This window comes from Pelodiscus sinensis, chromosome 1 (assembly GCF_049634645.1).
Source record: "Pelodiscus sinensis isolate JC-2024 chromosome 1, ASM4963464v1, whole genome shotgun sequence".
In the NCBI taxonomy this organism is placed as follows: domain Eukaryota; kingdom Metazoa; phylum Chordata; order Testudines; family Trionychidae; genus Pelodiscus; species Pelodiscus sinensis.
This window is the reverse complement of record NC_134711.1, coordinates 237,258,542-237,282,329: the sequence shown is the minus strand read 5'-3', so window position 1 is coordinate 237,282,329 and position 23,788 is coordinate 237,258,542. Positions and strand designations below refer to the sequence as shown.

General features: G+C 41.8%; 2 protein-coding genes across 3 annotated transcripts in view; both read right to left on the bottom strand.

Annotated features, from left to right (window-relative positions):
* Positions 1 to 3,262: 3,262 nt before the first annotated feature.
* LOC102461777 (uncharacterized) lies at positions 3,263 to 17,023 on the bottom strand. The gene is made up of 2 exons (XM_006138937.4): positions 16,917 to 17,023; positions 3,263 to 10,218 (listed from the first exon to the last, which is right to left on the bottom strand). Exon 2 carries the CDS (start codon positions 10,185 to 10,187, stop codon positions 5,922 to 5,924), a length of 4,266 nt encoding a protein of 1,421 aa, XP_006138999.2. The 5' UTR covers positions 10,188 to 10,218; positions 16,917 to 17,023; the 3' UTR covers positions 3,263 to 5,921.
* Positions 16,947 to 23,788, bottom strand: part of ADPRHL1 (ADP-ribosylhydrolase like 1) — a 37,147-nt gene continuing 30,305 nt past the window's right edge. Inside the window, exons 6-8 of one of the 2 annotated variants that reach the window (XM_014581507.3) lie at positions 23,126 to 23,258; positions 20,352 to 20,505; positions 16,947 to 17,023 (exon numbers count right to left, since the gene is read on the bottom strand). In XM_014581507.3, coding sequence (XP_014436993.2) covers positions 16,978 to 17,023; positions 20,352 to 20,505; positions 23,126 to 23,258 — 333 coding nt within the window. In that variant the 3' untranslated portion in view covers positions 16,947 to 16,977. Of the gene's footprint in view, positions 17,024 to 18,934; positions 20,506 to 23,125; positions 23,259 to 23,788 lie in introns of those variants that run through there. The other variant, XM_006138938.4, reaches the window with a different exon arrangement.

Below are 23,788 nucleotides of genomic sequence, written 5' to 3'. Positions count from 1 at the left end.
AGGCCACAGAACTTCACCCACCTACTGCTGTAATAGCCCCCTACCTCTGGCTGAATTACTGAAGTCCTCAAAGCATGGTTTAATGGCTTCAAGTTGCAGAGAATATACCATTCAAACCTGTGAGTGATCCATGCACTATGCCTCAAAGGAAGGTGAACTGCTCCCCCATACCCCAGCATCTCTGCCAATCTAAACTGGGGATACATTTTTCCTGACCTCAAATTCAGTGATCCCGTTAGAGCATGTGAGCACTTTCCCCTCACTCCCTTAGCATCCGGGGAACAGATTTCAAGATGATCAAGATCTTGTATGACATTCCAGCCCTCCTCTCAAACCTAATTCTTTTACACCAAATGCCCCAAGTTCTAGTTCAAAGTCATACTTCCTGACTGCCTTCTTTTCATGACCCTTAATGTTCAATTAAAGCAAAATTACAAAGTTTCAAAAACAATGTAAAATGCATCAGAGCATGAAAAATAGTCATCAGTTTTGCTTGGGATCCTAACACAAATAACTGGATATAGAAATGAGGCAGATGCTATTAACATTTGAAATTCTAAATAGTAACACATGCAGAAATTGCTTTGCAGAAACCCTTTGCATTCTTACTTCTTTTCATTTGCACAAAGCTTTTGTGGTTTTGCTATTTTGTGTGTATGCAGATCTAAATTGGGATTTTGAAAAGCAGAACAAGGGAATCAGATGCTTAAATCCCATTTAATTCAAATAGGCTTGAGTATTTAAGTCCCTTAGGTGAGTATCTATTTCCCTCATGCCTTTGGAAAATCCCAGCCCTAGTGAACTATTGTAGAATATAAAACAACTTTGTACAGTAACAGTATTGTATATGATTACATTAATAATTCAAATAGAACAAAACAAACATAAGATGCCAATAAAATAGCAACAACAACAAAAAACGACTTGTTTGGACAAGGGAAAGCTGCAGTTTAGAAAAGGCTAAATGATGCCTGCCTATCAATAAGGGAAAAAACTGTGGGGACTGTAGCCAGCAGCTAAATGGCTTTATTTTATGTTATTTGAGTCTTTTGTGTTCAAACAATACATGGATCCCTGAGTCAAGGGCCACAAAGGGAGTTGGAAGTAATGTTCCCTTCCCATCCTAGGCCGGTGATATGCCTCTCTCCACCTCAAGCTTACACGAGGTTTTGTTAAATACCTAAACACAGTTTTAATATTTCCTTAATAATTACTGGTATGAAAACACATGATTTACTTTACTGGCCCATCACACATTCGGTATGATGTGCACAATTGGGGCAAATGGCTGCAGTGTTTTATGTGTACTTGTGGAAGGTGATCCATTGACTCTAATGGATTTACCATTGTACTAACCCAGGTATGTTGAGGCATACAGAAGTGCAAAACTTATCTCCTAAAAGTTACTCTCTCTCTCTCTCACTAATACCCTACTGGTAGTGAAAGTAAAATGATCAGAATACTGTGATAGAGTTTCTGCCGTATCAGGCGAAGCAAACATGCCGGGTATACACAGAGGAGCTGGGCTTTTTGGTACACATAGATAAAATTCCCTATGCACTGCCCAAGTAATACTTTACCAAGTTCCAGACAGCTAGTAAAGGCCCCCTATTTTGTCACAGGTGGTGATTTTTCCAGCTTTGTAAACTGCAGGTTAACAATTGTTAGGTTTTTATTGCAGGGAGTACATGCTCCCTTTTTATAAAAATCACCCCCAATTCAACCAGCTCTATTTGCAGTTTTAAAAACGCAACCAGAGAAGAAGGAAAACAGAGGATTGGCTACTCTAGTCTGATGTGACTATTTTTATGCTTCAAGCTAGGTCATATACTACAGAATGATCATATCAACCATGCTTAGTTCAGTTCTAAGAAGCGTCTATGACACCTGGCTCAAAAAGTGACTATGGATACAATTCTCCCCAGTGCAGAGGGCCAGTATTATACAACCCATATTTACTTCCAATTCTGTGGCTTTGAGGGTGTACAGGCCTTTTATCTGGCTTTCTGCATTTGGAGGGGAGGGGGGATTTTCACCCCATGGGCTCCTTGCTGTCAGCAAGGCTAATGCCATGTCTTCAAGAAAAGTTTTTAAAATATCACGTTCTTTAGCTGCCAGGGAACACTGTGTTCCATCTCACTTCTCAAAGCAGTGCCCCCAGCCTGGCCAGCCCAGCTGTTGTCTGTGTAACTGTGCTCTTTACACTGTCATCAAAGGGATTTGAATTTAGCATGCTGCCAGTCTGCTCATGTCATCATTCTCTTGGCTGGAGTCATACAGCAGCATTCTGCCAAGCTGGGTAACAAGCAGCAGCCAGACCTCTGAAAACTACTGAGTAGCTGCACGCAATGGCTAACAAATTCAAAGGAACGTGGTGCAATGGGCCATAGATAAAGAAGAGCATATTTGCATGAGCTCTCCCCCTTCTAAATTAGCACTGCAACTTTCAGAGGCTTACTGCCCCTTAAACGATTGGAGTTTTAATTGGCTTTTCAAGCAGGCTGACCTTGGCTGTCAAAGAGCCAGGATCAGTGTATGGACAGTTATGGATAATATTTAATGAATCAAAGCCCTCAGGAAGTGCCCTTTAAATAAAGGCCTTTTTAATTAGAAAAGGCCTCTCTCAGTAATGCCCAGCTTATGAAAACAAGGCAGATAAGCTGGCACAAGTGACAGTGGACTTTATTATATTAATATCTACCTACCTACCACCGGGTGTTATGTGACATTAGTAGCAAAATTCCTCTTTGAAGCTACATTCTGTTCAGCAGCGTGGCAGCAAGGAGCAAACATAACAAACAAAGCCTGGGACACGCAAACCCTGTGCAGAAGTTGCTATTATTGTCCGCTCTGAACACCACATTCCGCTGGCACGTTTCAATGACATTGGCTGCTCATTATTATCAAGTTTCATATCGTACTACAGTAAACACTTGCCGCACTTGACAGGAAAGCACAAGCAAGATAAGACTTTCCAATTAGTTACTTTAATATCAGTGGCAACGCCTGCCTTGGGCCTGCGTGCCCCAGTATTCCACAAAGGCAGCTTAACTCCAATCCTGCAAAGTGCTGAATTCTTCCTGCAGCGTTCTCAGCACCCTGTTTTCATTGACTTGCTCAGCATCTTACAGGACTGGGCCATTTTTGAGAACTTGTAGCTGCTGCATTATGATCCTTTATGAATACAGGCCATTGCTATAGAGTGACATGCATTAGGAAATAACATCTCTCTACAAACATATACCACTACTGTACACACCCAAAAAGGTAAATATCTTTACAGAAGGTTCAATCAATATTTCCCAATGTTTATAAGACAGAATATTAACACCCAATAGTACATTCTTTAACATATTGTCCTTTTCAGACTTTTCTGTTAATAAAGGAAGCATCTACCTGTCCTTACATTACCCTTGAAATATTATGCATGCTAGCAATGGATCAGGCTTTGCATTTACATCTTTAAAGCTAGAACTAAAGTGGCCATTTTTGATCTAACAAAGGCTGACACTATCTAACGTCATTCATAGTAACAACATTTTATTAAAAACAATGAGGAGCCCTGTGGCACCCTATAGACTAACAAATGTATTTGGGCATGAGCCTTTGTGGGCTGGAACCCATCTGATGCATGTACTGGAACTTCAGTTTGGTAAATATACACCTTCAAAGATGGGTATGTTACATTTCTATGCAGAGGACCAGTGCAATTCTACCAGGATGTCAACAATTTCCACCCCACCATCAAACCTCATACTGGACCAGTCCAGATAAAAGATCCACTTCCTGGACAACACAGTGTGAGTCAGTGCTGGTCACATAAATTCCACCCTGTACCAGAAACCTACTGAGTGCTATACTTATCTACATGCCTCCAGCTTTCATCCAGAATGCATCACACATTCCATTGTCTACAGCCAAGTCCTAAGATACAACCACATTTGCTTTAGTCCCTCCGACACAGCCACGCAAGTACAGGATCTGTATCAAGCATTCTTAAAACTACAATACCTATCTGGGGAAGTGAAGAAACAAATTGACAGAGCCAGATGGGTACCCCAAAGTCACCTATTATAGGACAGACCCATAAAGGGAAGTAACAGGATATCACTGGCCGTTACCTACAGCCCCTAGCTAAAGCATCTCCAGCATGTCATCGAGGATCTACAAATGATCCCTCTCTCTCACAGACCTTGGAAGGCAGGCCCGTCCTTGCTTACAGACAGTCCCCCAACCTGAAGCAAATACTTACCAGTAACTACACACCACACAACAGAAGCAATAACCCAGGAACAAATCCCTGCGACAAATCTTGTTGCCGACTCTACCTGCATAGCTACTCAATGATACCTTCATAGGACCTAACCAAGTCAGCCATACCATCAGGGGCTCATTCACCTGCACATCTACTAATGTGATATATACCATCATGTGCCAGCAATGCCCCTCTGCCATGTGCATTGGCAGCCTCTACACAGCACTGCAGTCTCCCTAGACACTCAGTAACAGTGTTGAAAGCTGCCAGACTTCAGCAAAAAACTTCAAAAACAGACGTCAGCATGAAACTGGAATTCATATGCAAACTTGACACTATTCAGATTGGGTCTGAATAGAGACTGGAAATGGCTCACTCACTACAAAAAGTAATTTTCCCTCTTTTGGTATTCTCACCTTCTCATCAACTCTTGGGAATGGGCCACATCCACCCTGATTGAATTGACCTCATTTGCACTGGTCCTCTGCATAGTTATGTAACACACCTATCGTTAGAGCCCTCCATAGATACAAAATTTGTATCTGCATCCACATCTGTTTCTGCAAAAATGAGTCATGGACAATGTTCCCTATAATTTTTTTCATCCGTGTGCAAAATACATTTTGCTATATGCACTGAGGCATGTGTGAATGGGCACCACCAGTAGAAACATGTGCTGCCAGAAGTGTGCAGTGAGTGGCTCAGCCATCTTCTAGGCAGCACTTGAATCTTTCTTGGGTGGCAGTCCAAGCACACAGCTTACAGGGAACATCTGCGTTGACATCCACAGATGCATATACCTGTGGATATAAAGCGGATATCCACAAATTTGCAGGGTTCTAGATACAAAATTTGTATCTGCAGCTGCATCCATATCTGTAAAAATGATCTGTGGATATCCACAGCTGGGGATATAAAGTGGATATCAGCAGATTTTCAGGGCTCTACCCATCTTTGCATGTATATATATCTCTGCCAAATGGAGGGTTTCTTTTCATGCATCTGATGAAGTGGGCTCCAGCCCATGTTAGCTTAGGCCCAAATAAATGTATTAGTCTTTAAGATGCCACAAGACTCCTCATTGCTTTTGCTGAAACAAACTAACATGGGCTACCCCTCTGAAGCATTTTATTAGAATGAATAAATGCACATTTTGTCTTCAAAATACCCTAGTTACAAACAAAACCCAGCATTATCAAAGAGAGATTGGAGCAGGATTAAATTTTTTCATGATCTCTTAGCCTCTCTCATACTTGATAAATTGATGATTAATCAGATTATTAATTGATATACTTGCAGTGAGGCCCTAGAATGGGTTCCTGAGGGAAACATGGAATCTCCATCCTTAGAAGCTTTTAAGGCCTGGGTTGATAAAGTCCTGGATGGGATAATTTAATTGGGGTTGGTTCTGCTTTAAGCAGAGGGTTGGACTTCATGACCTCACGAGATCTCTTCCAACCCCAATCTTCTATCATTCTATGATTCTGTGATTTGTTTAGTTGAGCTCTTCAGGCCAGTGTTTAAGAAAGTGAAAGAATTCTACCCTAGCAAATACACATCAATATCCGTGCAGTTACAAAATGATAATTGAATGTCTTGAAGATTGAAGGAAAAAAGATCTGATTATACAAATAATTTAGGTCCTTAGTTTATCTGTAGAGATATTTCAGGTGTGATGCTTAAATGTATCAGATGCTCTAATAATCATTGGTTTAAAGGATGAATTTAAGGGTCCTTCACTGTAACTTTCTGCTATGTATTTTGCTTGTGCTATTATTCTAGTGCAGTCCTGGAGTTCTGCTTTTCTGTCGTTTGTTTGATCAGCCCTTGACCACCTGGCCTTCCCTTTAGCAGCAACGTTTTCATACTTTGCTAAATCATTTGATGATAGTTTGCGGTACTTCTCAAAGCCAGGCTGGGTTTTCCTCTGTTCTACAGGATTTTTATCATGTTTGGATACATCCTCTGATAGGGGTAATTTTTGGCAGTTATCAGTGTTATGCCACGTATTTTCCTCTAATATTGAATCATTTTGATGCTTCATGAGATCGCTTGGCAATGAAGCTTGAAACTTCTCAAAGTCACACAAACTGTTTTTCTTTCCCCCACTCTTAGCTTCATGCTTCTCTGATTTACTTGACGCAGGTAACTGTTTTTTCTCAGCCTTACCATGTGGACTTTTCTTTTCCACAGTACTAATTTCACGTGTCCTAAAATCATTTGCTATTGGTATTTGTTGCTTCTTCTCTGCTGCAGTATTTTTTCCATGCTTCACCAATTTATTTGGTGCGATTAATTGGTACTTCTCAGAGCTATGATGTTTATTCTTCTCTTCCACAGTTTTGGTTTCATGCTTCAAAAAATCATCTGACAATGGTGTTTGCTGTTGCTTGTCTACAGTAACATTATCTTCATGCTTCCCCAATGAACTTGATGATGGTTTTTTGTTCTTCTTAGGGTCACAAAAGGTATCTCTCTCTACTGTAGTTTTCTTTCCATGCTTCTGTGGTACATTTCTTGAGAGTAATTGGTAATGGGTATTCCTCTCTTGGACAGTCTTGCTTTCATGCTTCCTGGTACTCCTTGAGGATGGCTCTTGACAATTCTTAAAGTTACTCTCGACATTTCTTGCCACTGCAGCATTATTTTCACCTTTCACTGATTTATTGGATGAGGACAGTTGGCATTTCTTAGTGTTACAATAGGTGTTTTCATCTTCTGTTGTATCATATTCACATTCCACTACATCTCTTGATGGCATTTGGTATTTGATGTTACACAAGGTATTTCTCATTCCTGGAGTGTTAATTTTATTCTTTGAAGAAGGTAATTGGCATGTCTCAAAACTATAAGAATTCTTCTCTTTTGCATTATTATCTCCATGTTTCATAACATCACCCCATGCTGGCATAAGGCACATCTCCGAATTACACAAGGTATTGCTCCCTGCTGCAGTAGCATTCTTTTCTTCCATTGTATCATTTTCATGATTCAACCCATAATCTGATGACAGTATTTGATCCTCTTCATGTTTATGTAAGTTATGTCTCTGACTTGCACTATTATTTTCATGCATCACCATTTCATTTGATGAGGGAAACTGGTTTTTCTCAGAGTTCTCATGACTTATATCATTTTCATAATTCAGAGTATCATATGAAGTTGGCAATTGGTCCTGCTTCAAATTAGACCAGGGTTTTGTCTTTACTGCAGTATTCTTTTCATGCTCCCCTGATTCATTTGGAGTGGGTAGTTGGTACTTTTGCTTTTGCTTAAAGGGGCTTTTGCTTACTGTGGTATTGTTTTTAGACATCACCAATGCATTTGATGAGGGTAACTGGGATTTCTCTAAGTTATTCATTTCTTCTACAGTATTATTTTCATGCTTCCCCAGTTCTTTTGGTGAAAGTAACTGATTCTTCTCAGAAATATGATGGATATTCTTCTCTTTGGCTGTATTATTTTCTTGATTTGTGACATCACTTGATGATGGTGATGTCTGGTAATTCTCACAGTTATTCATAACATTCTTTGCTCTAATATCATCTTCATGCTTTACTGATTCATTTGAAGAAGGTAAATGGTACTTATCTGAATTATGACAAGCCTTCTTATCTTCTACAATATAGTTTTCATCTTTCACCAAATCTTTTGATGATGGGCACTGGGGCTTTTCAATAGCATGCCACATTCTTTGTTCTGCAGCATTGTTTTTGTGCTTTGTTAAATAATTTGATGAAAATGACTGACACGTCTCAGAATTAGGCCACGGATTCTCATCTGCAATGTCACTTCCATGCTTCATTGAGTACTTTGATGGCATTTGATAAGTCTTCAAGTGACACAAGGTATTCCTTTCCCTAGCAGTATTGTTTTCATGACTTGCCGTTTCAAGTGATGAGGATAATTGGTCCTTCCCAAAGTTTTCTTCTGGTATATAACTGTGCTTCTCTAAATTACTTGACAATGGACTATGGTCTTTTTCAGACTCAAAGCAGATACGCTGTCCTTCTGCAGTACTGTTTTTTTCCTTATCTGAACTATTCAATGAGTGTACTTGGTTTGTCTGATTCACAGTCGGATTTGATACATTAGCGCTGAAATTATCAATGTTATTTTGTGGGCTGAGCATTTGATGTGGTTGTAATTCCTGAATTATTTGTTCAGTTTGCATTTGACACTCCGACAGCTTGTTTGGGTTTACCTTGGGCTCCTCTTCTTGCTTAGAGGTAACTTTGCAATACTTTTTTTTAGAACTAGGAAATATTTCTTGTTTATAGTGAAATTTCTCTTTTTTTACAGCTGCTGCAGAATGTTTACCTTTAAAATCTGGTGTGTTTTCTTGCCTTGACATCAGTGGTGACATTTTGACAGTAACAGGTATTTTAACAATTAACTGCAGGTCATCATTTGGAAGTGCTACATTATGAGATGCCTGAACTACTGGGGAGCAAAACAGTTGAATATTTTCCAATAGTTTCTCCTCTGGAAAACATTTTTGGCTTGCCAAGATAGGATCTTTTTCTGACTCTGAGAACTCCACTTCTGTCTCCTTTGGACTGCATACACTCACTGGTATTTTAGGATTCTCAACCCCTTTAATAGCCTGGCGACTGTGTGCACTAGGTCCTTCAGCTATATCAGAATAAGACAAGTTGGTAGATGGATTGTCTTTACTAACATTTTGAACAGCTTTATTATCCCCAGATGCAGATATATCAAATCCTGCTAATGTGCTATTCCCCTTGTGGTGTTGGCTGGCCTTAGATAAGGTCGGAATGCAGCCTGTGAGGGCTTTATTTTTACAGAAAGTAGAAGAGCTGTCTAAATTAGGAAGAAAATCAGTTCCGTGGTTTGTGGAATCTATTTTAGTCTCAACACCATCCTTCTCGTCAGTCATGACCTTGGGCATTGCACATTGCACATTGCGTATCTGTCCTTTGTACTCTCTGCCTTGTGCCATATTTTCTGGCATTTCATTCTTACCAGGCTTAATATCATGTGTGTTGTCAGAGTCACTTCTCTCTCCTATTTGAGTGCCATGATCAAAAGGCTGATTACTATCAGTGTTGTTTGTCATCCAGCTCCAGGGATGGCTAATTTCAGTCACAACACTGAATCTAGGCATTGGAGCAGTTGTGCACACTAAATTCTGGGAGTGATGGTTATTTAGTGCCGTAGCTGTCACTACCACAGTGTGTAGTTCTCTTACCTCTGCTTTGTGAACAGGTTGTCTGTTTGGGACCTTTGTATTATTTTTCTCACCTTTGTGTGACAACAGTTTCTTTACCTCAGGGGGTGAACAAACAGAACCAGCTTGTTCAAACTTTTCCTTCAGTTTGGACAGAACAGAATTCTTGCCAATTATTTTTGGCAAATTGCTATTTGTCTCTTTCTTTTTCCCGACAGAAGTTTTCTCCTTAGCTGCTTTCTCCTCGGCAGCTAAAAATTTCTTCAGAATGTTTTTCACTGTATTTTTCCCAATCACGCTATTCCACTTGCCCCTCTCATTAGGAATGACCTTTTCGTTCTCATCTGGTGCTGCACTACTTCCTTTTTTCTCCTTATTTCTATCTAATTTATTAACCGTGGCATTTAGACAGCTCCTGTTCACCCACTGCTTTTCTTTAATGATCAGTTTGCCAACTTCTCTTGTCTTCTTTATATACGGCTCACGATTGTTGTTCATGAACTTGGACTGCAAAAGCTGGAATCTTGTGGGGCGCTTGATGTTTGCACGTTGGCATGCAGGATTACAAATCATCTTGTTTTCTTTGCCTTCTGCCCACTTTGCCTTCTTCCTCGGCATCTGTGGGTCGCAGGCCGCGAGGTCTGTGATGTAAAGCAGCAGGCTGCTGAGGACAGCAAAAGCCCCTGGTTCTGTTGCCATCTTATTTAGCTTCTTCTTCAGCACCATGGGATCTATCAGCATCTTATCACAGCAAAACTTTGTACATTTAGTGCTGCATAAAAGAAAATGAATGCTCTTTTGAAGTCATCAGTATTGCTTCCATTTCATTACTCTATATTATTTTCATTTTATTTATTACAGATCCATTCTTTTATATTAGAAATCTTCTAAAACATGTTTTACGACTTAAATCAAGATAAGCTTAGTGTTATACACAAACATACAATTAGAAATTGGTCGGTGGGAGACCCTAAAGCTGTATTGACAAGACCTGTACCATTCGCTTTCTTCTTATCTTATGCTTTTCAATTACACATATAGTGCATAAAACAGAATACCTTAAATTACTGTTCTTAACTGAGTCATAGTTAGTTGCCTGATAACAGCATGCAAAATATTTTAGAAGCCTTATGAAGCATCTTGTGGCGTGTGTGCATAAGCAAATTTTTAATAACAATCAGTGGTGCCAACAGATCTGCTGCCCTCCCCCCCGGGGCAAGGTGTAGGGGTGTGCTGGCTTCTCACTCCAAGAAAGGGCGGGGCCTCGGCAGTGTTCCTTCTAAGGCTAGGTCTAGACTGCAACATTTTTGCCGAAAAGGCTACGCAAAATGCGCTCCACATTTTGCATAGCTTTTTCCGCCTTTTTTTGGAAGAAACTTTTGGCCGTCTACAGGGGGCCAAATGGCAAAAAAGCCTCCTCTTTCGGAGGAACCCTTATTACTTGTGAAACAAGGAATACAGGGCTCCCTGAAAGAGCACATTTGCTCTTCCTTGAAAAAAAAATGGAAGAGCAAATGCTTTCCCTGGATGCAGCAGGGTTTTTCTGGGATAGTATCCCGGAAAACCCCCACAGTGTAGACCAGTGTTGTCTTCAAGTCATCATTGTCAAATCCAAGTCGAGTCTCAAGTCACTACAGTTCAAGTCTCAAGTTGAGTCTCGAGTCCCTAAAGTCACTTTCGAGTCTAGTCCCAAGTCGAGTCTCAAGTCTTAATTTAAAAAATGTCAAGTCACTTTTTTACAAGCCACCAATATCGGCATTTTTGGACAATTTTTTCACTAAGTCAATTTAACAAAATTAGCAAGTCTCAAGTCACAAACAATGACCCCAAGTGGAGTCTCAAGTCGAGTCACCTAGGTGACTTAAGTCGGACTCGAGTTCAAGTTGTGGGACAAGTCAACAAGTCTGGTGTATACATAGCCCAAGCTACAAGACAGCACAGCTTCACAGGTGATTAATCAGCCTTACCCAATCAGTCAGCTCTGTGCAGGGAGCCCTGAGCGTCTGACTGGGTAGGGCTGATTAATCAACAGTGAAGCTGTGCTGCTGCTCAGCTTAGAGTGAACACTCTGTAGGGCTGGAGTAGCCAACCCTCAATGCCATCAGGCCCAATCTTGCCCAGGCAGTCCTTAGAGCTGCTCAGAGCATACCACACAGCACTCCAGTGGTGATTTAAAGGGCCCCGGGTTCCAGCTACCACCACTCCTGAAGAAGTGGCAGCCAGGAATCCCAGGCTCTTTTAAATCACCAGGCCTCAGGACAACTGCTCTCTTTGTCCCTTTCTCTGTCTCATCAATGAGCCTGATAATCTATATTGGGTAGCCTGCAATTTGTCAGGTGTTTTGTGACATTTTAAACATTCAGGTAGCATAGGACAGTAACTGGCAAATGTGCATGAGAATAAGCAACACTAACAATGAACAAAGCTCATCTTCACCATTTCTCACCCTCGTTAATATTATTGTTCCCTGATATGCAAATGTAACCAAACACTTCCACGCATGTTAATCAATAAAGATAAGAGCATACTGAGTCTGGAAATATGCCTCTGTCTGTCACTTAAAAAAATTAAAAATAAAAACAAAATCTGAAGACCAAAAAGTGTAAATAAGCCGCAGACTAAAGTATCACTATAGATACAATTTAGAAATTAGCCATGAGCTAGTTCCAGTTAACTAGGAATCTAATCTGATCTGGGACATTTGGCATGTGGGAAATGCCACATTAAATCTGTTTTCTGAAACACGTAGGACAGAGCTGGAGATAGTGCACTGTATTTAATGATAACCATAGCAATGTCACTCGACTACTGCTGCCTTTCAGTGTTTAACTGGGAGCGGGAAATCTGGCACGCTGTATCTACAGTTCAGTTTGAAGGGTTAGGCCTTCAGAGAGTCAAGGCTTTAGAAAATGCTGCTGATTGGTTACTAAACAAAATACAGAACTTAATGCAAAAGCTGTAGAATGAAGTCAGTAACAATAATGCTTTGGAAAAAACACAAAAGGTCTCAGCTTTTTAGCACCCTGGAGAATCTGCATTACTTCACTATGTAGTAAAATACTATTGTGAATGGATTCCAGTCAACAAAGCAGGAGAAGATTTGGAGGATTCATTGTTATGTCCGTGTCATATACGAGCAGACATGGGACAACACATTCTGTAAGTGAAACCTGACTAATAAAGTACGTGAATAGAATAAAAAGAGTTTGCAAAACTGTTCACGTTTCATGTAGTAATTAGTCTTGAAAACTGTGTTTTTGTAGGGCCAGATCCAGTCATTCTTCTCGACAGCAAGTGGTACACCATTGATTTCAATGGGATATGAAAACCAAGCCTATGGTGTGATTTTAGTGAGGCTACCTGGAGAGCAAGGTACTGCTCATTGTCAAAAAGACTGACCAAATCTGGCTTTCAGATAGCTACATTTCAAGTATACAGAAGAGAAGGCAGTTAAAAATTACACACAATAGCATGGGATTAAGCTGATGGATGTAATTGGTTCTATTTATAATGACCTTCTGGGTATTTTAGAAGACCAAAACAGATATTGACAGCTGGCTGATGTCTATATAACAAACAATGAGGCTCTGGGTTTCAACTGTGAATGGCTACATTTCCTCATAGCACAGATGTCCTTCTCATTTACAGTACATGGTAACACAGATTAAGTACCCCTTCTCGTAAATAGTAACAGACACAAAGAAACAAATATAATGAAGCCAATTCTGAGGTCATATTCAGAGTTCCATTTTTTACAACTGGTGTTAATTTCAGAAAGATGCTTTCATTGGCTATCATTAGATTGTAGTCCCTCCCTCTCTCCTGTTATGGATAAGGGCGTTTAAGGCAGGAGGAGATTAAGTATAGTCCGTGATTTAAAAGCTTTTGTTTCATTTTCTTTAGTTTTGTTTTGGATTGCAAGGCATAGAGAAAGCCAAATGGTCAATGTCTATCAACCAAGAACTCTGATGGAATATAATTTTGAAAACTCTGGCATCATGACATTTGAGTTGATTGTTCACAGTTTATTTAGAATTGTTTGTGAGAATTAAGAAGAGAAAGAAGAATTCCCTCACCCATTCCCTGTAACCCTGCCTTATTCTTCTGTCTGTCTGACCTCTGACTGCAAGCCTGCCAGGAGGGGCTGTACTCTCTAAAAAGTGCCTTCCATACTGTGAGCATTCCTTAAACATATAATAAAGTATGGGCCAATGTGGCTTCTACTAACATTAATAGCAAAACCCAAATTGACTGCAGTCAAAACAGGTTCAGACCCTCTTGTTATTAGTTTGAAGTTCATTGTAATAGCATTAATCAATCAGTTGAGGGCAATAACACAATGATCATTAGGTGGTAAAAGAAACAAGAGTGAGGTCAAATCAATAGGATGTATTTTAAAGTGATTTATTAGGGTGCATTTTAATTTAGTTTTCAGAAATATTACACTGTTTTAGAAGTTCACAAATTAATATGTTGCATATCCTGTATCAGAATGTTTGGTCTATGTTCATCATCTAGTAACAGAAGATGAACAAGTGCTCCTCTATCTATTCAGGGCATGTGAAGTTTTTCCAAGATGATCTCACCCACAAACAAGCACTACAATGTATTTACGAAAGTTGTGTTCTCTCAGATGACCATGTACCATGAAATAGAAATCCTGGGTTCACTTGATGAATTTATTTCTCTAATATAAATACAGGTGTGTGGGGACATGCATGGGCAATGCTGATACTGTTATCACAGCATAAAAAAAAAATCATTTCATATGGGAGAGTCCACTGCATGAAGTCCTGCAGAGCAATCTTGGCTATGTTGAATGGGAGGTTAGACCCTGATTTCAATGGGGTCAAGCTTTCATCCCTAAAATTATCCCAACTCCTACCCTTTATTCCTTGAACTATAACCACCTGTCATTATTGCTGAGAGGAACTGGGAAGGATGGTCCCTTAAGGCTGTTGAGCATAGTGAGAGTCTGTTAACACCATTTCTTAACCCGAGGGTTCTTTCTTGAGAAGTGCAAAGCACCACCCCAGGCCATGAACTAGAGCAAGGAGCAAGATAGATAGCAGTCTGGAAATGGAACCTAGAACTCCCCCATGGCAGTGGGCAGCACAATATATACCTGGCTTCTCTTTTCTCTCTGCCCTAGAAGCTCTAGATAAATTCTTTTCTGAATACTTTTGTCCTAACTGCATGATTTTACCTGCCAGAATGGGCTGATCAGATGTGTGGCCAGATGACCCAAGATCACTTTCAAAATGCCTTGTTTATTTGCTTCTTTTAAATGACCTCTCTTCACCCTCCCTTCATCAATAATACCTTTTCATGAGGCAAGCGGGCAGTTTATGTATTTACACATAGCTGTTTGCAGTGGTGTTATAGCCGTGTCGGCCCCAGGACACGCAAGGTGACTGAGGTGGTATTTTGTGCTGCACCAACTTGTCTTGCTGAGAGGGACAAGCTTTCCCGCTTCCCAGAGCTCTTCTTCGGGTCTGGGAAAGTGACTCAGAATAAGGCCAGGAGGTGGAATTGATTGCCAAGCACAAGGAGTTAACATGCTACAAAAAGCCATTCAGAATAAAGTGGACAGTTAACACTGCTGCCTCAGGACAAAACAGAGTTAGTAGTTGCAATAAGACCAAAAAACCAGCATGGGTTTATCTACACCGAAAACTTTAAAGTGCAGCTGCAGCAGCTTTAAAGAAGTGGTGTGGCCACAGGCCACTGTGGGAGAGAGCTCTCCCCGCATTCTAAGTAAACCAGTTTAGGAGGGGAGTAGCTAACTGCTATCCCCTGGAAGTGTGTAGCCTGGTTTACACTGGGTGCTTTACAGCGCTGTAACTTCCTTAACTTCAGAGGGGTGTTTTTTCACATCCTGGAGCCAGAAAGTCACAGCACAGCAAAGCTTCAGTGTAGCCTAAGCCTGTCTTTATTGGGTCCATGATTTCTGGTGTCTACCAGAATTATGAATTTAAGTTCCCATGCTCATCTCTTGAAGGTGTTGTGCAGGTTTCTTTTGAGGACCTAGACTGAGAGGTCACATACGGAGTTATTATTTTGTGAAAATAGTTCACCCAAGAGTGATAGGACGTTTTTGTGTATTATTAGTTTTCTGTGTGAGTTCATCTGAGTGTGTAGTGATTGTCTGCTTTACTCCCAGAGTTACTGCCGGGCCATTTGACGCACTGCATGAGGTACACCACATGTTGCAATAGGCATGTAGAGGACCCAAGAATATGGAAAGGTGTCTTATGGAGGAGCTTGAACACTGTAGCAATGGAAGTATGGCTGCAGGTTTTTCATCTGTTCTGGTAGGATATGGTGCTGCTTTGAGTTAATGCATCCTGATCTGTTAATGCATTCTAATGATTGATTTGGGAAGGTTGGGGGATTGTTTGAAGCCAGAAATAGGGCTTTGGTAAATATTTCTCTCAGGATGGGGTACACATCAAGTATGGGTTGTAATTGTGCGATGATTCCCCACATGGGCTCCAGCATGGGGTAGAACAGATGACAACAAGATGTGTGTGTGACATTAATTCCTCTCCTCCTTCTGTATTGAAGCAGGATCTCTCAGGAAATTAGGGTGGCCCATTCCAAGATGCAATCTACTTATTTGGGGAAGTGTCCTTGTTTGGTGAGGGCAGCTTTACGTGTGTTATGATATATATCCTGGACTTTCGCCTATGAGCATATTCTGTGGTATCTACGGGTATGTCTACACTACATGGCTCCGTCGACGGAGCCATGTAGTGTAGACATACCCTTAGAGCCTAGCTGTAGATATCAGATTTCTTGGGGCGTGTGGTGCAGTTGCTGGATCTGCAGTGGTAAGTGTGAGGTTTTCTTGTGTCTGTCTGTAAGGTCTCTTACAACAAGTGTTAACTCCTTATGCTTAGCAATCTGTTCCACCTTGCCGTTTACTGTGATACACTGACTACCTTACCCAGACTTGAGGCAGAGCTCTGTGAAAGCTCAAAATCTTCTCTCTCTCACCAACAGATATTGGGCCAATAAAAGATACTACCTCACCCACCTTGTCTCTCATTTATTCCTAGGCACTTCTGTGACACTCATCGCTGAACTGAATGCCAACAGCCCAAAACACCAACAGGCTGAACTGCTTATTCAGTCCCAGTGACAGGGTTATCCCAGTGAAAGCCTTTGTAGGGGACACTGACATGTCACAGATGGTCAGACCCTGTGCCTTTGGGGCGGTGGAGATGTGTTCAGTACCTGAGCAGGAAGAGCTGCTGGAAATAGGGCAGGGAGAGGAAGCTCATACCAATTCATCTGTTACTTCTCTGAACAACCGTGGCCCCCGGCCCCTTTGTGTTTCTGTGCTGGGATGGTGGAGGTTTCTGGAACCCTAGCCCAGCACTGCAGCAGTGCCTGTGGGGGCTTACAGGGGTAGGGTGCTTTCCAATACACACACATTGCAGAGGATTTGGAGCTCTCTTTTTTTACCATTGGAAGGTGGCTGCTGGGAGTTGCCCTTCTTAGTGTTCTTCAGCCCACACTAAGCCATTCAGCTTCTGGCTGGCACACGCTGGGAGCACCATGGTTTGCCAGCGCTGCAAGGGAAGGCTCACGTTAACAACACAGGACTCTCACGAAATAACCATGGCAGACTTTGTTAAAACCTCTGGTAAACAATAACAAACTGACCGTGCCGTAACTAGGTATTTTGTGCCTGGAGCAAAATATGAATTATGTGCCCCCTCTCTTTAGGTCAGCATGTGTCATACTCTTTACTTTTGCAGTTTATTAGTTTTACTTATTGCAGCTGTGCACCCGATTATGATGTGCCCGGGGCGAGTGCCCCGCTTGCCCCACCCTTGTTACAGCCCTGCAAACTAATTCTTGGCCCTCAAGTGCTTGAGTTTCCTTTTTAATTTTATACTGATGTGTCTCAGAGGACTATCCTTGTGAACTGGGGGTGCAGAAGAGTGGTAGTGCAGGTTTCCCCTGTGCTGCCTTGCTGGCATGGCAGGACAGCAGAGGTACAAATGGTTTCATTTTCTTGAAGGGGTGCTTAGATTTTAGAAGGTTGATGAGAGCTGCATTAGACCCAGCGAACTTGTCCTAATTAAAGAAGGTTTTTCCTTAGCTCCTTTGCAAGACAACAAATATTTGCCTCTACTCTCTTCCATTCACTCCTTCCTTACAGAATAGGCAGCCCCCAGCCATTCTTGCCAGGATCATCAAGTGAAGAATATAACAGCTCCAGCAGCCAATCATGACAAGCTGTTTTATTATAAGCTGCATGACTGGTCACCCCATTGACTGATCCCATTGCCTAGCTGAAAGCTTCTATAGATGGGGGAGAGCAAACACATAGCAAGAGCTATGCTGCTTCTCATGACCCTTTGTCCCTATGAGGAAGCTTTTCCTATTGCTCACACTGCAATGGGTAAGACAGCCAGGCCTGGCCATGTGGTTTGTAACTGCTATATGTGGTTTAAGTTCTTGCAATTAGGTTATTTGCATCCTAATTAGCTGGTTGCATTTTCTTTTCTCTACATTGGATAATGTTAAGTTATTGTCCAGTTGTCAGTGAGTTGGCTCTTGCTTCAGCACCTTCTTCTTCATGTTAGCAAGTTTTACTACCTCAAGTGGAGAGAGTAATGCTGGTTCAAAGCTTTTTGGGAAAGGTGCTTGGTGTTTGGTTATTGGGAATGAAGTTTACTCTGTATCCACTTATAAAAGATTCCAGGGCCTGACTATTAGTAGCTCTAACTAGAAGTTAGTTGAATCTTAGTTTGAGTCAGATGGCCATAACAAGAGGGCGGAAAGGAGATGTTACGCTAGAGACCACACACAGTATCTTGAAGTCCTCTGGCTTTGCATCTAATTTGGTTCAAAGAATTGCCTACAGTAAAGGAAAGCAACAACTGTGTTCCTTTGCTATAGAGGTTACTCTTATTCATGTTGATGATTAAACCTTGTTACAGCCTTAATAAAGTGGTAGCCAATAGCCTCTTTGCCCCTATAGAAATAATGCTTAGTTCGAAATTGCCTACTTTAGAGCTTCTGTCAGTGTGAACCATCCTTGTAAAATTAGATTAGTTCTTCTGTCTCTAAAATTAAGTTTTTGGTCCTTCTTCCTGGTGAACGTGAGGGAAGATCAATAATGGGATAGCTTTGATAAATTACAGAAGAATAATACTGACAATTGTTAACTTTAAAATTACAGCAACAATAAGTTAGTTCAACCTTGCAAAGTCTAATGACATGGTGCGCCACCTTTGTGGAATGACTGTTTCTTTTTTGCTGGAGTTTTTTCCTGGGTAAAGGAAAAGTTGACTATACAAGAGAAAATCCTAGAAATGCTAGAGGCATTGTAAACTAGAAAGAAGGTTTTCAGAAAGTCTTGATGTTTTTCTTTTATATAAAGTCATGTTACAAATAAATATCCTTCTTTGTCTAAACATTTACATAGGCTCAAAATGAGAAAGCAGCACATAGGAAAGATGCAAATAGAGAACTTGCTAAAACAAGAGCATTTAATGTTGTCCATAGAGTAGCCTATATTTTAACAAAGAGATTAGCATGTAGACCATCTTCTCTACTAATCAGAGTGACATGGATCACCTGCTCCCCTTTCTATCACATAAACATCCCAATGGTAATTACACTGATTGCTTATATGGAAAAGTAATAAAAGCGTATTTATGTATTTTTTGCTGCCTTTTTAAATGCAAGTCAGTAAGTGAAAATAAAGAGGCGAAAACAGGATCACGTGACCAGTCAGCTCTCTGTGGGCCATTAGAATGTTCTCTGTGGACCACAATTTAAGACTCTCTGTGCTAAAACATGGCATTTAACATACAGGACCAAATTCTGCTCTCAATTACTACAGAATTGACACTGGTATAATTCCACTAATGGGAGTCATTCCAGATATATGCCAGAATTACAGATCAGATTATGGTTCACTAAATTCTACTGTTAATTTTATTCAGCTCAGATACTAATTTTTAGTAACTGTTTTTTCTCCAGGCCTCTTTGTGAGAGAAATCTCTGTCATATGAAACCCATCTTAGCCTGACTGGTGACGTATGATAGCACTTTGATGACCTCAGCCAAAAAATTCTGATGCAGCAACTTACAAGCATGATCTAAAAATGAAGAAATGATGCTTATGAGAAGCATAAGATGAATTTATTTACAAATATTTCAGCCACTTGATTTTTAATTTTTTTTGAAGAGTCTAGACTGAAAAAAATAACAATGCAGAAATATTAAACACAGGGATACTTTGCTGTATCTTGGAGGTGTTGCTAGTGTTGGCCTTTCCTTTCTGAAAGCTTCTCACATAACAATACATATATGCCATAGTGCTGACAAAGGGTTAACATTTCCTAAATGAATAGATGGTGAGATTTGGAAGTATCACAGAGACATTAGATGTGAGGAGAAGGAAAGAGGGAGGTGGTAGAACCATCAAAAGTTTAACATCTACAGGGAACGAGACATCCTCACAAAAGGGTCATACTATTAGTTTGGCAGAAAAGCATTAGTTTTGAAAGTTAATTACATATGTGTACAACAGACTACCGCTAATCGCTTTTTAGAGTTGGCATTAGTAAGGTAGGCAGAATTTAATAAGAGGGTTTTATTTATTTATATGTTTTTAATTTCAGATGATCTCAGTGGCCTGTATTGTTCTTTTTAAGAGCCGGTTTGATTCTCAAAAATCCCTGCGGCTCTGAAAAACTGAACATCTGTAGTGTCCAGTTACTTTTGAATGACTCAGCTAACTGCACTTATACGCATTCTGCAGAAACCTTTTGGAACGATACCTCACCAGTCTAGAACAGTGTTATTATGATTAGTAAATTATCTACAGTGTTTGACACAGTCTTTATAGAAAAAGAAAAATGGCAGAAACTGCTTTACTTTTCCTCTGTGGATCGTTGGTAAAGAGTCTCGCCCAAGAATTCTAGCCTCTCCCTGTGTTCAAGATCCTGGTACAAGCCTTTGGGAACCTTGTTTAGGCCGTAAAGCAATCCATACAAGCAGCCGGCAATCGATCCAGTAGCTGCACTCTCACCTGCAAAATTAAACATAATTGTGTGCAGTTCTGTTTTAGTGAAAATTGTACTCATCTTTGCAGATGTATCATTACACAGAGAAGCCACTACAGCAAAGGTGTTTTACTTTTATGGGGTGCGACAAAGACAATCTCAGAACAGTAGCTCTAGGGCAATGAAGGGCAACCTAGGCTACTGAATAGGCTGCATGAGTGGCCCTTCTTCATCTCAGTGGGCCGCAAGATTATTGTAACCACGACGGTCTCCTGGGCAGGGTAGTTTTGCTAACTGTGTTTGGGTACCTAGAATTTGCCGGATGTGCCACAGGCTCTCACAATCAATGTTGTGTGCAGTCAGCACTCATCTCACTTCATGTGCCTTTGCTTTATGTGTGTGTTACTTTGGTAATACCAGTTGGAAAAAAACCTACATGGGCAGAAATCAGCATAATCTGGCAACTTTGAACATGGGCAACAGTAATAAAATATCTTGCGGGCCACATATAAAATCCTGGTAGGCTGCATGTGGCCCTCAGGCCGCAAGTTACCCACCTCTGCTCTAGGCAGTTCAACGACCAATTGGAATTTCAACCCTCTCCCCTCGCCAGCAGTAACTGTTTGCTTTGCATAACGCTGCATCTGAGAAGGAAGATCTCTTCCCTGCATCTGCAGGGCTGGTCTGTAGATAGCCGCAAGAAAGTTCACACAAGCAGGAAGGCCACACCGTGTCTTATGGCTCCTGAGCCTCTTTGCTTCTTGGCAAGAAGAGTAAGAGCTTGTCTTCACGGCAGGGGTAGCTCTAGCTGCCATTCAAGTTGTGTCCCTTCCCCAACTGCCATGCACACACACAAATCGCTAGGTCAAATTAAATGGTGCTTTAAATGCAAGCTAGTAGCCCCTCTGGAGGCATGAGCTGAAGCTTCAGTAGCCCCACTGGAGCAGGGATGTTAAATTGTGGTTATCTGACTAATCGTGTAGTTGATACAATTTGCACAGACTACATGATTAGTCGATAGGACAGCTCTGCAGAGCTGCAGCGGGGTTCGCTTCTGGAGCCAGCTCGAGCCACGACTGAGCAGTCCCGGCTTGTGCTAGCTCCGGGAGCCATCGCCCTGAGGCTCTGCATTTTAAATGCGGCAAGAGCTGCCAGGACTGCTTGGCCCCAGCTTGTGCTGAGTCCAGCAGCCCCTGTTTGCGGCAGCCTCCATGGACGGGGGCTGCTCCTGGAGCAGCCTCTGCCCATGGCGAGCCTCAGTCTACCATGGGCAGAGGCTGCTTCACAGCAGCTTCCCATGTTTCCTCCCCCACTGCCTCCGATAGAGGCAGCAGGGGAGGGAGACAGACGGCACCGTGGAGCCCATGCTGGGGGGAACTGGCTTTTAAGCTGGCTCCTCGCAGCAGTGGCTCTTGTCTCCCCCCCCCTTGCTGCCACTCATAGAGGCAGCAGGGGTGGGGAAAGTGAGTAGTTGATACTCCAGTCGACTATTCTCTACATCCCTACTCTGGAGCTAGTAATGCAGTGAGGATGCTGCAGTTTGAGTGACAATTACTCATCCCTTGTTAAATCAGTCAGGGTATGTCTACACTACCCCCCTAGTTCGAACTAGGGGGGTAATGTATGCATACCGAACTTGCTAATGAAGCCCGGGATTTGAATTTCCCGGGCTTCATTAGCATAAAGCCGGCGCCGCGCCGGCTTTATGCTAATGAAGCCCGGGAAATTCAAATCCCGGGCTTCATTAGCAAGTTCGGTATGCATACATTACCCCCCTAGTTCAAACTAGTGGGGTAGTGTAGACATACCCTCACTCTGCTAATCGGACCCAGGCTGCATGGCTCAGCTGTTATTTCTCAGCGTGGCTGCTCTCATTGAGCTAGGCTAGCTTAAGTGGAGCAACGCAGGTATATTAACTCGCGCTAATGGCTACAGTGAAAACGAGCCTTCGCCACGAGTTTAATATGTACTAACAATACATTCATTGTGTAACCCAATGAACACCTGGGCTGGCCCCAGTATTCCATGTAGTGCAGACTTAGGGCAGAGTCTCCGCCTTGTGTGCTAAGTGGCACAAGACTGGAAACCTGTCACTCCTTTGCTATGGATAACTCCTATCTATAGGAGTCTCCAGCGCACAATGAGCTAATAATCCTGGCTCTTGCTGCTGTACAGTGTGTACAAAAAGCCCAGTATTTTCTACCCTCTGCTCCAGCTCAAGTGATTAATTACATTTTATCTGCCTGAAAACTCCCCATAGTTTTAATTGCATACATTATTCCTTTCCCACCCTCCCCATCTTATACCCTTCGGGGGGTTTTCTGTGTGTAATTCTATAGCAGCCATCCCAGACAGAGGTTCCTATATGTAAGTGGTGGGTGAAGTGAACCCTATATTGAGATCTCCTTAGCCTATTTCACAACTCAGTTGTGAGGCCTAATTAGGTCATGTTTGTAAAACTGATAAGGTATCATTAATGGTAATATGGGAGATACCCAGGCAGCAGCTTTACTCTGAGATGTCTGTTTCCACAGGACTGACATTCATGGATTAAAGGTGGCATCTCATGCAACAATGACCATTTGCCATTTAAACCTCAGGGGATTCACATACGTGATATTCTAAAGGACCAAGAGGATTACTCACCTCCGTGGAACATTGCTCGGTTGCAAAGTTCTGTCCAGTCCCCACCACATCCTAAAAGAGCATCGTATGCAATCATGGGAGCATCATGGCCTCTTCTTCCACCCCGGCCTTCAGAACTCCACCTCCTGTAAGTCTAAAGAAATAGCTATCGTGTAGGGCACAAGGGACTGCAAGCACTCACCACCTCTTACATGCATGGTAATATATTGTGGGACCCTATTATCCCAAGATGGTTGATAAAGGTCTACATTCAAGGGAAGCGCCTATCTATTTGTGACTTTTCATGTGCAGCAGTAGCAGGGCACATCTGATCTTCCCATTTAAAAATGCAACCACAATATTAATTTTAGTTGATATTTTTTCAAAGCCTCCTACCAACTCCTTGGTTCCTCTGCTGAATAGTCCCCCCAGAAGCAACTCTTTCTCTCAGAGACAGAGGCTTTAATGTCAACAGTCACATAGGACAAAAGGAAATAAAATATAGTAAAATTCCAATTGTCCAGCATCCAGTGGTCTGGCACTCCTGATAGTCCGGCACCAACTGGAACCTGGAAGTGCTCCAGCCAGCCGGACAACTGGAGCACCTGTGAGCCCCACTCACGCTCACGGGTGGGAAAGGGAAGGGGAGGAGAGAGGAAGGGGATTATACCCCTGTGATGGGCC